We start from the raw sequence: 18,374 nt of genomic DNA, 5'->3' as shown, positions 1-18,374 counted from the left end.
CGCCGCACGTTTATATCTTCCGCCTTAAAGTACTCCTCTACAGGACAAACAGTGAACTTGAAACTGGATCAACTTAAATTTTTCCTCTGAAGATGTCACTTTGTGAATTTCGACTTGGTTTTGTTTGCTATTTATCAAGAAGTTTGGACATTCTCTCATAGATGTCACTGTCGAAAAAACTATGATCATGCACCCTGGTGCGAAGTGAAGGAACTTTATTTGAAGAAATTTTGTTTTCATAAGTTTGTTCTTTACTAAATTTCGTTCATTCAGTTGTGGGTTGGCAATATTTATCCTTCTTTCCGCCAGTTTTGAATTTAGCCAATCCAGAATTTCTGTAATTAATTTCTAACCAATCACTGGCTTCTTCTTCGTTTTGGTGTGTAACTTTAAACTAACCAATAAAAGTGAGAGGGTGTGGCTTTATTATTCATGAAAGGTCTCGAACTTTTCCCGAGGGTTTATAAACTGCGGATTTTCACGTCTCTTGGCCACTCGATCAACATCTAACTAAGTGTGTGAACGTAAAGCAGGAGGCGGGAAGCGCCTCTTTCATCCGGGAGCAGGTCTTCAATAAGGTAATGGCCATTTAACATCTTTATTTCTTGCTAGATTAGCAGTTTAACCCGCGGGAAAGGTCCGAAACCCTTTACAGTGTAACCTCATTTCCTAAATATGTAATTTTCTGCAGGCTTATGTAAAATCTTACTTAAATCTGTAACTGTTATTCGGAGATAGAGAGTGATTTACCCTCTCGAGCTCCCATTCATTTTGGTTTGAGGTGACTACGTTTTGGTAACTGATTTTCTTCCTTTCCTTAAAGTTTTAAATTTCTTCCTTATACGAGTCACCTCTAGTTTGGGAATATCGCCTGTTTCATCGGCCTAGTGCCTTTTAGGTTTTAAAATGTGTATTTAGGAGTGCAAGTACACGCCTCCATTCTTTTTGGTGTTCCGGGCCATTTACTTAACCTGCTCTTTTCATGATAAGGCCCAGTAGATTGGGTACAAGATACCCCCGTGTCATTGTTGTAAGTCGTGCCTTGATGGCAATCAATTGTAAAGTCTGATATTGCCTCGAATAGGCGTGAAAAACTGAGAGAGTGTTAGCTCTTTTCCAGTGTGTAAACGTGCCTTTGGGAGGTTGATATTGCAATTTTTGGGAGCAAGTGCTCCATGTGGTAGGGGTTTTGTGCCCCTTTGAACAAATTGTGCTTTGTAAAACTAGGGGCGTGTAGCCCAAGAGTGTTAAAGTTCTGGAATCTTGGATCTTTCTAGTCTTGTTTCGAAATTGTTATTTCACAAAGTGAAATGTTGTTAAGGTTTTGTCGTTGATTGATTGTTAAAATTCAAAAATATAACCTTTATTTGAAATTTTAAATTAACTTTGATTCTGTAGTTAAACCCATTCATCCCAGCACCTTCTTTCACCTCTGCTGTTCCACCAAATCACGGTAATAATAATAATAATAATAATAATAATAATAATAATAATAATAATAATAATAATAATAATAATAATAATAATAATAATAAGTAGGGTGCCCACCTATATGGCGATTATAGAGTAATTCCATTATTTTCACTCTCAAAACATTATAATTGATACATCCCCAAGAAACCTATGCTGGATTTAAAAAAGAATCGATTGCATAAATGTGCAGTAGCTTACTGTATGTGGTGAATCAACGAGCTGGGAATCCAGCCATAACAAAGTCGTGTGCCTATAAAACAAAAAGAACAATATGAATAAGTAATTTACATCACACTTCGTGAGTGCACGCAGCGCATTTTAAACTCGAAGACCAAGTAACACCCCCAACGCACACCAGTCCTAACCGTCCAATTATGCAAACCAAGCTACACTAACTACACGCTATACTACCAGTAACTAACCTAATAACACTACAAACCAGCTTGTTAATTTCAGTTGGATCTGAATTGGAGGGTCCGGCTCATGATCCTCACTGAGGAGGTCTATTGTTTAAAAGAGGACAGGAACTTTTCGGTTCACAGGATCCCAGGTTTGTATCCCGGCCGGGTCGGGATTTTAACTATAAGTAGTTAATTCCCTTGGCCCGGGTAACAGGGCATCAAATATAAAGCCCATACACCATACACAACACTACCCTCCACCACAATAACACGCAATATCCTATACACGACAGACACCATCCACCCTCATCGGAAGGTCTTCCCTACAAGGGCTGCAGCAGGCTAAAATAGCCACGCAAAATTCTGTATTATTATTATTATTATTATTATTATTATTATTATTATTATTATTATTATTATTATTATACTCCGCCTGGTGGCCCTGATCATTAAGACGTCAATTCTATATCGTTTGACACCGTGGTTAGCCAGTTCGAGTCCTGTTGCTTGAAAACATTTTCACCATCAGAATGTTTGCCGGCAGGGTAAGAGATTGTATGCTATAAACCTGGGTTAAATTCCAAACCTCTCCGCAGTGTTCATATCGAGTGAGGGCATATGAAGCTGTTGATGTGATTTGTCCGTCGGATGGGGACGTAAAACTTTGAGCAGACCCCTTGGTGTAATTCGACAGGAGTAGGCTACATGCCGACACCAGGTTTCACCATCTCATCACCTCACCTCACCTCATTTCAACATCCCACATATAGATGCGCAGGTCGTCCATGGGCATCAAATATAAAGCCCTGCACCTGGCGAGCCGAACACTTCCTCGGACACTCCCGGCACTAAAAGCCGTACGATAAATAAATAAATAAATACATACATACATACATACATACATGCATAAACAAATAAATAAATAAATAAATAAATAAATAAAATGTATTATTATTGTTGTTGTTATCCGGTTCCTTGGCTGAATAGTCAATGTAGTGGCCCTTGGTACGGAGGACCCCGAGCTCGATTTCCGGCCAGGCCGGGGATTTTAACTTCGTAGGGTTGACTCATCTACTACCTCGGGGACTGAGTGATTATGTTCGTCTGAATACACACATTCAGTTGCACACAACACCTTACATTACGAACCAGCAGAGAAACACACAATAGTGAATATATTCTTCCACATAGGGTTGGCGTAAGGAAGGGCATCTGGCCGTAAAGTCGGACCAGATCCACACAAAGTGCCGACCCTAGTAAATTTGAAGAAGGCCAGGAAGGTGGTGGTGATGATGATGACGATTATTAATATTATTATTGTTACGGGACTACCCGTGGACCAGCAGAGGTGAAAGAAGGTGCCGGGGTGAATGGGTCTAACTACAATGTCACGAATGAATTTAAATCCTTAACAAAGGTTATATTTCTTTAGAATTCCAAAAAAAATCAACAAATAACAATGTAACAAGTACCAGTAGCAATAAACAAGTCTAGGAAATACAAGATTGGTGGTATAAACAGATCTTGGGCTTCAAGCCCTCACTTCGCATTTCCTGAGCTCCTAGCTCAAATTTACAAAAGAGCACAATTTTACACAAGGGCAGAAATCCCCTAATACATTGAGCACTAGCTCCGTAATTTACAATATCAAGCCTCCTAGAAGCACTTTTACAACACTTGAAAAAGAGCTAACGTGCTCTCCGTTTTCCAAGCCTATTCAAGGCGATATCAGAAAATTACAATCACTTGCCGTCAAGGCACAACTTACAAATTTGAAACAGGGGTATCTAGTACCCAACCTATTGGGCCGTAGCGGAAAAGAACAGGTTAAGTAAATGGCCCGAAACACAAATTGCATGGAGGTGTGTACTTGCACTCCGAAATATGAATTCTTAAAACCTAAAGGGCACTAGGCCGATGAAACAGGGGCTATTCCCAAACTATGGAGGTGACTCGTATAAGAGAAAAAATTTAAGACATAACGGAAAGGAAGAAAACCAGTTACAAAACGTAGTCACCTCAAACCAATATGAAGGGGAGCTCGAGAGGGTACATCACTCTCTATCCCCGATTTACAGTGAAAGATTTTGTGAAGTTATTACATAAGCCGGCAGAAGTTACATTTTCAGAAACGTAGGTTACATAGTTAAAGTTTCGGACCTCTCCCTCGGGTTAAACTGCAGAGCTAGCAAGAAATAAAGATGTTAATTGGCCGTTACCTTGTCGGTGTACTGCTGCCTGATGAAAGAGGCGCCTCCCGCCTCCTGCTTGACACACACACTAAGTTAGATGACGATCAATTGGCCAAGAGACGTGAAAATCCGCCGTTTATAAACCCTCGGGGAAAGTTCGAGACCATTCATGAATAAACCAGCCACGCCCTCTCACTTTATTGGTGAATTTAAAAGTTACACTCAAATCGAGGAAGAAGCCTGTGATAGGCGGAAAATTAATTACAGAAATTCGTGATTGGCTAAATTCAAAACTGGCGGAAAGAAAATATAAATATTGCCAACCCAAAAATAAGGAACATTAATTAGTTTTAAAAAAACTTATGAATACAAAACTTCTTTAAATCAAAGTTCATCCACTTCGCACCAGGGTGCATGATCATAGTTTTTGTAGTGACATCTGTTGAAGAAAGTCCAAACTTCTTGATGAAGGGCAAACAAAACAAGTAGAAATTCACACAGTACCGGAAACTTCGCAATAAGAAAATTACGTCAAATTACTGTAGGGCAAACAAAACCAGTAGAAATTCACACAGTACTGGAAACTTCACAATAAGAAAATTACGTCAAATTACTGTAGTGACATCTTCTGAGTAAAGGTTTAAGTAGATCTAGTTTCAAATTCACTTTTTCTCCTGTAGAGGAGTTCTTTTAGGCGCAAGATTTAAAAGCGCGGCGTTGGGGTGTACCTCCCGGTATAATATAATTATATTATTATTATTATATTATTATTATTATTATTATTATTATTATTATTTTGTTGTTGTTGTTGTTGTTGTTGTTGTTGTTGTTGTTGTTGTTGTTGTTGTTGTTGCTGACCTCCAAGCCTTGTTCCGTATCTCTACGGGGTCGGGTATGAAGTGAGATGAATCTTCGCGGAGAGTTTTTATGACCGGATGCCCTTCCTGAATTCAATCTCATCAGAGTAGTTATTGAGATGAAATTAACGACGTAATGTATGATAGGAGGAAGTGATAGGGTGAAACGCGGTGCCAGCACATAGCCTACTACTGTCAAACAGCACCAAGGGGTCTCCTCAAGGCTTACCATCCCCATCTGACGGACGAATCACTATCAACAGCATCATATGCCCTCTCTCCATATGAACACTGTGGAGAGATTTGGAATTTAATCCAGGATTTTGGCACGTAATCTAGTGATTATGAATTGTATACCACCGCCTCTCCTACCCTGTCGGACAGCTATCTGATGGAGAACACTTTTTCGACCAACGGGACTCGAACCAGATAACCACGGTGTCATAACCTATAGACTTGACGCCTCAGCGGTCATGGTCACCAGGCGAGCTATTACTACTATTATTATTATTATTATTATTATTATTATTATTATTATTATTATTATTATTATTATTATTATTATTATTATTATTATCATTATTATAGGTTACCAACGCTAGTCATACCATACCTTATGAAGCCAGCCCCTGTGATAACTGGCGTATGTGTCGCTTGTAAGGTTGGTTTAGAGCATACATTTCAGTGATTTTCGCTGTTATGCAACACCGCCTTCTGCCTTAGTGAAGAAAGCGACAGGAAGCTACATTACTGATCATTTTCCTTTTATGCCTTCCATTGTGGTCTAGGGTGTCCACGGCAGGTGATAGTGAGGGTGTTGAGAAGGTGATCAGCCTTTAGACTGAAAGTCCAATCTATGAGATATTCTTATTGATGATGATGATTCGCTAGCTCCTCCACCCTTCATGTACTAATGAAATATTTCATTCTGAAATTATCATTCTTCCTCTTCCTGATGTCCTGCAAGTGTAGAGTCCACTTCATGATGGTGTCCTGCCATCGCAGTTTTGGACGTGCACTAGGTCTTCTTCCTTTTACTTCAGGATGGTAGGCAATACTTCCGACGCTGATGAATGCTGTTCTTATGACGGGTCCGTGCCAGCGAAGCTGGAATGTGCGTAACTTGTCGCTGACTGGTGTTATGCCAATCTGCCATCCGATGGTGTCATTGGTTTTGTTCTCAAGGAGGAAAATGCCCGAGATCCATTTTAGCATCCACATTTCCGTGGTATGGAGGGAGTGTTCTGCACCTCTGTTGGTAGGCCAGCACTCGGTGCTGTAAGGTACAACCGATCGTGCAACTTGAACTTCAGACAGATCAGCATTCGCTTATTACATCTCTTGCGACCTCCCTCCATCGCATCCATGCAGCATTAATCTTTCCCTTGTTTCTTTGTCAATGCCACTATTGCTATTTCACAGAAGGGATCCAATATACCGAACACTATATGATCTATTTTTACAGAAGAGTATATAATTTAAATTAAATCATAATTACAATAATGCAGATACTCAGACAGCTTCACTTCAGATTTTACTACAAGTCTCCACGTTTTCTTATTACAGTCACTGCCCCGCACCAATATATATTTATCGCGAAACCTTAGGAATTAAGATGGACTGCTCTACAGGATTGTGAATTATTACTTACAAGACACTATTAATAGTTCTGCTCTGCATTCCACATGCCATTCTAGTCGAATAGACTACTACTTCCACTAAAATGTTTTCATTCCTCCCCTGAGGGAATTGGCGTTCCTCTTACACCAGGGCCTCTCAAACGCCCAAAATCTCACGCGTGCAGAGCGAGGCGCAAGAGCTCCGTGCACTGTGCATCGGTACCGCTCGGTATGGCTCGGATCAACGCTTCGTCTCTGGGCTACTCGGCTATGCTCGGCTCTACTCGGCTATACTCGGCTCAACTCAGCCCGGATTTGGAGCGCTACGGCGCAAGTGGGGGAGAGGGAGACAGGCGGAGCGAGCGAGAGAGGCGTAAGGAAAGAGAGAGTTAGCGCTATTGCTCCAAATGGAGGAGTGGGGGGTCTGCACTCTGGTCAACCAAGCCAAGTCGTCTTTTGCACCGTGCACAGTGCATGCACCCTGAGAGGCCCTGTCTTAGACGGTCCATCAGGCCGGGAGATTTGTTACGTGAAGGAAATGCTAAGAGAAGGGGAGAGGGTTGGAGGCCATGGCCTACACTACGAACTGTCCCGGCATTAACCTTAGTGCAGGAAAGTGGAAAACCCCGGAAAACCATTCTCAGGACAGCCGACGGTGGGGACTGGCCCCTCTCCGTCTGCCGAATGCAGAGGCGTAGAGCCACGATAAGAGCCGTGGTGTTGGTGGTGGTGGTAATTATTGTTTTAAGAGGAAGTACAACTAGGCAACCATCCTCAAAGAGTCGTGGCCACCCCTCCTCTGCTCGGTTGGTCGGTCGGAGTGCAGAGTCGTCGCGCCACGGAGCAGCCGTAGACCGAAGCCCGCTCTGCAAACGCCGACGGAAGAGACTAGTCAAGCCAGAGAATAGACTTCCTGCACACCGAACGTAAGTTACGAGTACTATGTCAACAAATTTAGAGAACATGGCATTGTCACTGCTCGGGCTTAGTAAGTTAATGACAGATAATGGAATTCTACCAGTATCACTTTATTGTCTATCCTTGAAACACAATGCCTTTCAGACAAACGAGTATCGTTGCAATGCACGTAAGTTAGCTTCGACTTCACCTTATCTAGGCCTGTCTTTGAGAGAAAATTACCTAAATTTATATGGCATGATCCGAGAAATAATAAGCTAATATGTGTAGGATATAATTCACATTTTTTTAGAATTAAAAATGAATTTACATTCGATGAAAGTCAGGTCAGGAATACAAAACTGGGACAGGTGGATAATTTCAAGTACTTATGATGTGTATTCTCCCAGGATGGTCAATCAAGGTGCAGCAAAGCTAAGGTAGTGTACTCTCATTTGGGATGAAGGGTATTCTGTAAGATAGGGATCAACACTCGGGCGAAACCATCTTTATACCGGTCTGTTTTCAGACCGACTTTCCTGTACAGTAGTGAAAGTTGGGTGCAATCGGGATATGTTATAACTATAAGTAACAAATATGATCCTGACCAGAATTATTACTTGCACAAACAGTTGGAAACAATGGCAGGGGGTACTCGAAATGAGTACATAAAGGTTAAGTTAGGAAATACTGGATAGATGAAACAATTACGCACATGTGAAACGAATGGAGGAGGATACGTTAGATAGAAGAATAATGGACTCGGCCATGGAGGGAGACAAAGGCGATTATGGACAGACTCAATTTTATGCTAAGAGGTGTGGAACTAAACGAAGTCATGTAGCTAGTTGCAGATCGAGGATTGTGGAGGTGCTTGATTAATTCACAGGCCCTTGCAGACTGAACGCTGAACACTCACCGCGTCCATCACCGGCGCATAGGGCAGTCAGAATTGTTCAAATGGCGATCAATGAACCGAAACGTCCAACCTACCTCTCTCAATCCGACAATGCGGCCCCACTCTCAAACTCATCTAGCTGGTTCAAAGCTTGTCGAATGTGACGTAGGAGCATGCTGCGTGTTCACTCAACTTAGCTCCATGCTCACACTGCTACTAAAGTCTAAGGCCTTATTCGTCGTCTTGCTTTTATGAGTGAGGGAGGGACATACACGCTCCTTAGTGGCACTTCCGCGCGAGCAATCAGCATTAAACGCAAACGGGACACATGTCACTCTATGGCAGCCTTCACTGAACTCATGCAGTTCGTTCAAAGTGAGCGAATGGAGGAAAATTAGAGTTAATATTACTAATTTGACGACTTATTAAAGCTAACCCTTCCGGTTTCAGGGAGCGTGTGGCTTCGGACTCTTCCGACGGTTGTCCTTAAATTCTTAAAGTGGTCACAAGCTTCTAACTACTCACTACTTTCCTGATCAGGCTCTTTCAACGGGTGTGCCGCGATGAACCGCTAGTGTGCCACGAGAGAATGGAAACAAAAGAATGGTGCACGTCCCCTTTACTAAATAAAACACGCACTATAATGGAACAGTTCATTACTTTCCTGGATAATAATAATAATGTTATAATTATTATTTTCTCCATTTTATGTTATTGACCCGATTTGCATTCCGCAATACGAAAATGATATTCACAAGTGCATTGTTAAATAGGAAATTATGTTCTCTTAGTGTTTAAGTCTGATTCTGTAAGACAGAGCGTTTTTATTTAGCTTTTCGCTTTAAAAGAATACAGATGTTGGACGCTCCAGCACTCAAAGCTGGACATTATTTCATTCTGGATTTACCTTCGGAAAGAATATCCAGGTATTTCAACAAACGCTGTAGAAGTTCCCCTCTTTTCTACATCCTATTTTTGCGAAGCAGGATCTTCTGCAACGAAGACAATGAAGTGAAAGAATAGGTCACAGCTGTTAAATCTGAAATATGAAATGAGGGTGGGTTTTTCAAATATTCGGCCACAAATAAAGGAGATAATGAAAGGGTAACAAGTTATAATTGCAGATTATTCCTTACACGACCTTGTTTTAATTATGAATGAGAAATCGAGACACAAACGTATTATTCTTGTCATAGTCCACCTATAAGAACAACAATTATAAAAATATTGTTATGCTTTTATTACACTGTAATACTTTTCTCTCATTAAACTAAATGTATATCTTCAACTTCAAATACAAATTTTAAAATGTTACTTTCATTTCAGAATAATCTGTAAAACCACATGTCTGTGCAGAGGGATTTTAAAAGTGTGTTGTAGGTAGAGAAAGATCGAAAAGCCAATCCGTTTTCGTTTCTGTGTAGGCCTACTGGTGAGAACTCCAGCCGAGTCTGTCGATAAGCATAAATTAATGGGTGTTCACCGAACGTGCCACCTAGGTTTCCTTACATGCCAACAAGCACTACTGTGAGAACCTTGAATTTATCTGCCCTTCAAAAGTTCTCCTACCTCTACTCTTGATGAAACTTGAAATTTTGAGAAGAGGTCGATTCTCTACTTTGACCAGGATCCCCTACAGGGTCGGTCAGTGAATAATGACCTGTTCATTTCGAGGGTTCGGATCGCCCAAATTGGAGGAGGGGGCGGGAAGCAAGAGAGCCACGTTTAGTGGGCAGTTTCGGAATTTCAGGAGGTCCTAAACTATAGTATAATTTATTATATTATCAGAAGCTCGATAAAAACTGTGGTACGGTATTCGTCCTCATATTTCAGAATAAGTATCTGGATCCATATTTTATAACTCTTTGATTGTTTGCGTTTACCTTTGACATTTTAAATTCAGATGACAGTAGGATCACCAGTTTTGGTACAACCAATAATACCTTAATATTTTGTCATTCCGTTTCTGAAGAAAGATGCTGTGTGATTTTTGTGACCGTCAAAATGGGAAAATATGCGTAATATCAAATCAGTATGCCATCAGATGCGAAACCTCTCTTTAAGGTCGGTGGAAAATATTCAGGATGCCGTATTCGGATTTAGAAAGTTAATATTATTATTTTCGTATTTTACGTGTTTTGATTTATGTACTAAAAAGTATTTATGAAGAAAAGAAACAGATATCCTTACGCCTGTACCCATCATTACACAAATTGTATTTGGTACTTGATGAAGCTAAAGAAAAGGAGGACCTGTGTATTGATTTGTCAGGGGAAGGTTAAGCAGCCCAGAATTAATGTGGGTGGCCTTGTCTCTGTGCTATACCAGCCAGATTGTAGCATCACTCATTTCATGTTAACGGACAAGACACCGAATTACCATAATACAAGATGCAGTAGTTGCTACTACTCGTGCAAGAATGAATAATAACGCAAGTTAGGAAGGAATAAGTTGCAAATTACCTTTTTACCTGATTTCAAACTGAAACTAGTATGTATCCTATAAATAAACAGCAAAATCAGGAATTACTTTTGAAAATCAAGATTTCAATTGCATTTTCTATTTGCTAGTCGTGCAGACACGAAAGGAAAATTTTGTACCGTTTCTCTGTAGAAATAAAAATAACTTAAATATTGGTCATTCATAACCCTACTACTCCCTGAACGTGGATTTCCGTGGTTCCCAATTTTCACACCAGGTAAATGGCGGATCTGTACCTTCTAGCCCTTTGCTATTCTAAACTCGCCGAAAACCTTCTATATAAGTGACTGTTGATATCGTGATGATAAGACACAGGCCCTTCAGTTTTACGTGAAATACGAAACACATGGATGCAAGACTTAATTTCAAAAATCCAGCACGCAATAATCGGAACCGCAGCCACGTTGGTGAGAAGCCAGTGACAGTGCTACTCGGCTATCACACTCCTGTTCGCATCTATGTATCTATGCATGTATGTATGTATGTATGTATGTATGTATGTATGTATGTATGTATGTATGTATGTATGTATGTATGTATGTATGTATGTATGTATGTATGTATGTGTGTGTGTGTGTATGTATGTATGTATGTATGTATGTATGTATGTATGTATGTTTGTATGTATGTATGTATGTATGTATGTATGTATGTATTCAGTTATGTTCTAAAGGCTTATTAGTCTTATCGATAAAATCATTCTTCATTTTCGTGTAATTTTCACATCCTACTCCGTTCTTAATGTCCCCTAAGTTGATCTCTCCCTTTCTTTCCGAACTACCGAGTGAGTGGCTACGCGATTTGGATCACGTAGCTGTCAGCTTGCATTCGGGAGGTAGTGGGTTCGGCAGCTCTGAAGATGGTTTTCCACGTTTTATCATTTTCACACCAGGCGAATCCTGTGGCTTTACCTTCATTAAGGCCACGGTCGCTTTCTTCCAAGTCCAAGCCCTTTCCTATCCCTGCATCGCTATAAGATTTGTCTCCATCGGTGCAACGTAAAACAAAATATTAAAAATATTCTGCAGCACTTTGCCTTTGAAAATATTTGTGATAAAGGTGTGTCTAATGAGGTGTGCAACAAATTCAATTTTCCAACCTTCAATTTCTTTTAACTACAATTTGTTCTGTTTCCTCTTAATATTTATCAAGTTGATTATCTGTCGGTCCGGCTCGTTCTTGTCATTTTACACCGTATCTAAATTTTTGCTGCTTTAAGGTGGCTTTTCTCCTGTTTTCCTAATGTCCTACCTTCACCTTCACAAATCAGTGTGCGCTTTACAAAAGACTTGGGACAAGTTTCCCCAATTTATATGTTCATATGCTTATTGATCAAATGATTTTTTCCCCATAAATGCCTGTTTTGCCAGGGCTATTCTTCACTTCCACTGCGCATATGTTGTCTTCTGTAATGATACTTCTGAGATCACAAAATTTATTTACTGGCCATTTTTCTGATGTTCTTCCGTATAACCAACACCTCCGTTTTCTCTCTGTTCACTTTCAGTTTCCATTCTTTAAGAGTGTTAGATAGTAACTTATTTGTAATATTTTATGTTTCCTTTACTGAATCTGCAAAGAGCAAATCTGATACGGTTTATTCGTTCGCCATTGACTTTTATACCTTCTGCCTTGTCCTGCATGATAGCAATAGCTTCCTCGAAGTATTTATTAAACATATGTATTTTACACTCAATCCAATTTTTATCTCAAGGAAGGTGAGCTTGCAGCCGGGACATAGTGGGTTCGCACCCCACTGTCGGCAGCTCTGAAGATGGTTTTCCGTGCTTTCCTATTTTCACACCAGGCAAATGCTGGGGCTGTACCTTAATTAAGGTCACGGCCGCGTCCTCCCCCCTCCTAGTCCTTTCCTGTCCCATCGTCGCCATAAGACATATTTGTGTCGGTGCGACGTAAAGCCAACTGAAAAAAGAAAAAAAAGGTTAATTTAATCATTCACATTCATATATTTGTGACAACCAAAACAAAAAATAAATGTACATGTAATTGTATTTGTAACAAACTTTAAACCTATCATTTTCTTAAGTTAAGCAGATGAAGACAAAACAGAAGAAGAGTAGATCCTTCCTAATCAGAATGTTGAAGGCTGATGATCTGCATGTTATAGACCTTAACTCAAACTCCTGTAACATGTAACACATGTCTATCTTTGAACCGTGTCGAAGGAGTATCCAGTAGCAGCTGCTTGCAACTGAAATTATGATAGAGTAGCCTACTAGAGTTATGTTACACTTCCTCAGCCCTCTAGTCTCCATTACCCCACAGCAGAGAAGGTGCGTGTTATTACCTTCTAATTCCCAATTACTTTGTTTGCTGTTAAGCGAAGTTCTTACTTAACACATTTTCTCGCTACTGGCCATATGGCGTTTGGAAGCTATTGCCAGACCATGTGTTGTGTCTGGATAAGCTTCTCAAAAGATACGAGCATTAACTATGGTATTAACTGCCAGCAAGAACTCACAGCTTGTGAAGTGTATGGCGACCAAGTAGCTCTTGTTAAGACCATTTCTTCCCTGCACTTATACTAGGCTCCTCCTATCATTTTTAACCGTCCAGCCTAGATTGGGCTTTCATTTTCGCTTAACGACTGATGACTCAACTTAAGTCTTTCACTTACCTAGGCCAGTAGATTACATAGGACAGAATGTGCACCACTGAAGATGAATGTCATCTTGTTCAGGCAAAAACAGCTTTTATGCAAAAGATGATGCTACTGCCTGCCAAACAGATTAGTACTCCCCTCCGACTACATTTGTATGGACAGTTGCACTGTATGCCTCTGAAACGTAGACACTAAATAAAAATAAAAATAACCGTCTAGAAGCCTTCGAAATGTGATGTTATCGTAAGAAGATACATGTGATGGGGAGAGATAAAATGCCAAACGTTAGGGTTCGAGATACTGCGAACCTACGAAGATCAATCCTTCGTATAATCCAGAAACGACGTATCGCATGGTGAGGTCACGTAATCCACCGCTCCAATTTAATGAGAACTTTGGCAGAAGGTTTCATTGAGGAAAATCAACCGTGGGGAAGACCTAGAGATACCTTCCTCAAATAAATTCTACGTGCCATCCAGACACAGAATTTTGTATCGATATAGGAATATTCAAATAACAGAATGATTTGGAAATGTTTTATGGCAACTGATCAGTCGTAGGACTACAAATTAATGATGAAGATGATGATACATTGGGTAATTCCTCCTTCCTCTAGCCAAGGCTAACGCATCGGGTTCGTTCATTATCACCTTCAATTCCATGGCCCTCGAATGTCACGAATTTGGACATACTGATTTTTCAACAGTAGGTATAATCAATCATATGCTTCTTTTTTTTTTTACCACACCACCCAGAGGATCTTAACTTGAGATCGTGGAGTGGTGACGATAGAACCCCTAGCCGAACCTGACGTTTCTTCTTGTGTCAGGATAGTCTTTCATCTAACCTATTCAACCTCAGGCAACAAACTCCTGTTGTTTGCCGACTCTGAAGATATTGGGTTTGCGAGGATTGAGGAGACTATTTTTGTGTCTTCTGTACCCTTAACCTTTCTTTAGTTAATACCTTCGAAAATTTGGAACTCTTTATATTTTTCCTCCAATTAGAATTTTAACGGGAAAATTGTCTTGCATTTCCCTTTATTGTATCGCCACCATCGACTGTGTGTATAAATAGTATTAACTCTTGATTTTGTTAAAATCGGTTCATTTCTGTTGTTTTTCAGGTGTCTTTACATTCTATGCATAAGTACCTGCCAAGAGTACATATTTTACCTACAAATGACCTGGACACTCCAGCAGAACAACAGGCATCTGTGGAACGCGCTTTGACATTTACTTTTCCCGAGACTGCTTTCACCACCGTCACCGCCTACCAGAACCAGCAGGTAAACCACATTATTATAAGTAGCGGGCGAATTTTGCCCTATTGGCCTTTTTTATTCGGCGACCATTGGAGAGAAGGGCCAAGTCGCTTCAGTCTTTAAGAAGGGGCCAAACCATACGTATTCCAGGCGCTCACTATCATACGGTAGATCTCACCGTTATGTTATTTTACTTCGGTATTTACCTGGTGTAAAAATGGGAAACAATGGAATGATACCTTCAGGACTGCCGATGGTGGGGTTAAAGTTACACGATCAATACCCCGTATTTATGAATGATTTCTTGAATGCATTTAGATCCGTATGGACATTCTCCTTAGAGAAACTGTTTTGTACTTCTGAAGCAATTTCACTTGTGATCCCCATTGCACCGATATAACCCTATTATGACAGCAAGTAAGTTATGCATTTATTTTTGAGATATTATGCACGATTTGATCAAAAGCGTCTGGATACCCCTCTGCAGTAGTAAACTGAAGCCTCAATGTCACTACAACCGATACAAAAAGGAACTCGACTGCTGCGTGTCGTTCTTTACATTATGAGAGTACCGGAAAAATGAGTAGGTCAAGAGAATTGCGACACCAAATAGGGACTACTTAATGGTTATAATAATAATAAGTACATATCTGCGACATTTCAACCCTTCTTATGTTGCAGAAGTCGTTTCTTGGTGTCATGGTTGTGAAGTGTACACTAGAATGTACAACCGCAACAGAATGATGGCCAGCTATGCCGCTTTCAATCACAGATGTGGATCGTCGAGCGTTGACGAAGGTGCTTCATACAAACCATTAGACATAAAATGAAACAATCAAATTATTCTCCAGTCAATTCCATGTTAAGATAAAAAGAGTCCATGGTCGAGCAGCTGCCCATAAATCATACATTTCTCCAGCGGGTGCTTAAGTGGTGTAAGGAACTACGGTGGACAACTGGAAACTGTTGTTTGGATTTTGGACTCACGAACCACTCTATGCCATATAGCAGTCCGATGGATGAGTTTGAATGTGACAAATGGAGACCGACACATATGAGCGAGTTTAGTGCCAATAATAAATTTTGGTTGTGGTTCCATAGCTGTGTGCAGGTTCTTCTTACGCTGTGGACTTGGCCCTCTCACAATAACTTATGTATGTTGGGTATTCAGCCCGAAGGCTGGTTTGATCCTCTTCAGCTCCGCCAACAGCTGTCATAAATAGCTTAGGCGTCACTGAAGAGGCGTACCAGGGAAATAAGGAGTGAGGTAGTTTCCCGTTGCTTTCCTCACCGAGCCAGCCGTTGCTATTACATATCAGTCTGCCAAGCCCACTGAAATGCATGCACTAACCGACCCTATGAGCGATATTTTCACACCATTCATAACAGGGACTGGTTGCATAAGCAATGGTATTACTAGCATCACTCATACCTCAGTCACTTTCATATTGTCGAAGCCAAGGATGAGACTGAGACAGGTCAATGAAAGTAACAAATTTGATATAGCTCATACCAGAAGATATAGTGAACTGTAAACACTATATCTAGCCAGCAAAGGCATCACAATAACTTACTATGTAGAAATATAATATGGAAGGGTACATTTATTCAGTTGCGTATTGTCTACGGTAGAAGATCAGTTTGGTGGTGTTGTCAGCATGATAATGCTTTTTACTATAAATCAATGCCAATGTCTATTCATAGACAGTTAAGTTCCAGAGGTCTGACCTGAATACCGTAGAATACCTTAGGGATTAATTAGAACACAAACTTCACTCTAGCATCTAGCAGTCCACATTACAAACTGCTCTGGCTGAAACTCATCGGTATGAATAGACTATCATTCCTGACATAAAAAAAAGGGAAGGTTCACCCTGTATTAAGCATATCATACGGATAGTCCAATTACAGTTATGAATAAGTGTCTGGATAATTTTGATTACATGGTACACGTTTCCGCTTAAATATTAAAATGATCACTGTAAGTAACACTTAAAATTAGAATTGCATCGGTTAATCAACTGTTATAGAGATCTTCTGTAGATATTTCTTTGGAGATTTTATATGCATTGTCTCTATATTTCAGATAACGAGGCTTAAGATTGCGAGCAATCCATTTGCCAAAGGGTTCAGAGAGGCTTCCAGAACAAGGTATGAAGTAAATGTCCATTAAATTGATTATTGTGTAAATAGTATAATACATCAAAAAAGTAGGTAGATCCGTGTCTGATATTCATGAGAAACCACAACAAAGTTATTACTAGCAATCCTTTGACAAGAATATCACAAATTTACCCAACCCGGTGTTAAGCAGGCTACCCCTTCCTCACACCTCTCACCGTGCCATGTATCCCCTATCAAGTAGTAGCACTTTACCTATGAGGCTCACAGCCACACGTTCTTATTTGTTTGTTTGTTCATATTACATAGACTAACTACTATTACTACTTTTCCTTCTTCTTTTTTTTCTATTTTGTTTTACGTCGCACAGACACAGATAGGTCTTATGGCGACGATGGGGCGGCAAAGGCCTAGGAATGGGAAGGAAACGGCCGTGGCCTTAATTAAGGTACAGCCCCAGCATTTGCCTAGTGTGAAAATGGTAAACCACGGAAAACCATCTTCAGGGCTGCCAACAGTGGGATTCGAACCCACTATCTCCCGGATGCGAGCTCACAGCTGCGCGCTCCTAATCGCACGGCCAACTCGCCCGGTTTTTCCTTCTTCGTGAGTGGTGTTTTCATCCGGCTTTTCTCTTGTCCTTAAGGTGACCAACTGTTGAAGGAATGAAATGTCGTATGGCTTTTAGTGCCGGGATATCCCAGGATGGGTTCGGCTCGCCAAGTGCAGGTCTTTCTCTTTGACACCCGTAGGCGGCCTGCGCGTCGTGATGAGGATGAAATGATTATGAAGACAACACATACACCCAGCCCCCGTGCCATTGGAATTAACCAATTAAGGTTAAAATCCCCGACCCGGCCGGGAATCGAACCCGGGACCCTCTGAACCGAAGGCCAGTACGCTGACCGTTCAGCCAACGAGTCGGACGTTGAAGGAATGAGGGACAAGACAGTCTAAAAAGGGGGATATTCCACAATTTTTGGGGCCAGCTACATTTTTAGCTGTGATTTTTAAATGACAAAAATTGTAACATTTTCAAAAGCACTGTGTTGCCAATTTCCCTCGTTTCTGACCAAGAGTACACTTACTGAAGTAATAACATAGAAAAATACAATAAACTCTTTACCATTTCTTTTCCAGTCTGTGCGTTGAAGACCCTTCATCCATGAAATACACTGAAAGTTTTTTTGCAAAGCTTACAAAACGCCTTGTGGGCGTTACCTCGATCAGGAGGTAAGTATGGCGTGTTGGTTTCCCACTTTGCATTATGTTATGCACATACGAATTTATTTTTCCCTTCTCGGCTTTAAATTATGGCTTTTTTTTGTGACGAAGTAGAAATACAGTCACTGTCCGACGCCGATGCACTTTAAAAATCATAAAAACTTTAAGAAAACATCAGTTAATACAACACGTCTATGTTGATGCGCTTCAAGCTATAGAATGGCCGCACACACCATGTCACAGATTAACGGTAACTCGAAAGTCGGAATGTCCATCCAGAACGCTTCTCCAAAGATGCTATAACCTGCTTTTTTGCACTTTCAA

General features: G+C 40.6%; 1 protein-coding gene across 1 annotated transcript in view; it reads left to right on the top strand.

Annotated features, from left to right (window-relative positions):
- LOC136871019 (T-box transcription factor TBX15) overlaps positions 1-16,878 on the top strand; it is a 309,959-nt gene extending 293,081 nt beyond the window's left edge. The window contains exons 5-6 of the mRNA XM_068229112.1: positions 14,568-14,729; positions 16,792-16,878. Coding sequence (XP_068085213.1) covers positions 14,568-14,729; positions 16,792-16,878 — 249 coding nt within the window. The remainder of the gene's footprint in view (positions 1-14,567; positions 14,730-16,791) is intronic.
- The last annotated feature ends 1,496 nt before the right edge of the window (positions 16,879-18,374 follow it).

The sequence above is a fragment of the Anabrus simplex genome, chromosome 1 (assembly GCF_040414725.1).
Source record: "Anabrus simplex isolate iqAnaSimp1 chromosome 1, ASM4041472v1, whole genome shotgun sequence".
NCBI classification, from domain to species: Eukaryota; Metazoa; Arthropoda; class Insecta; order Orthoptera; family Tettigoniidae; genus Anabrus; species Anabrus simplex.
This window is presented reverse-complemented; position numbering and strand designations above follow the sequence as displayed.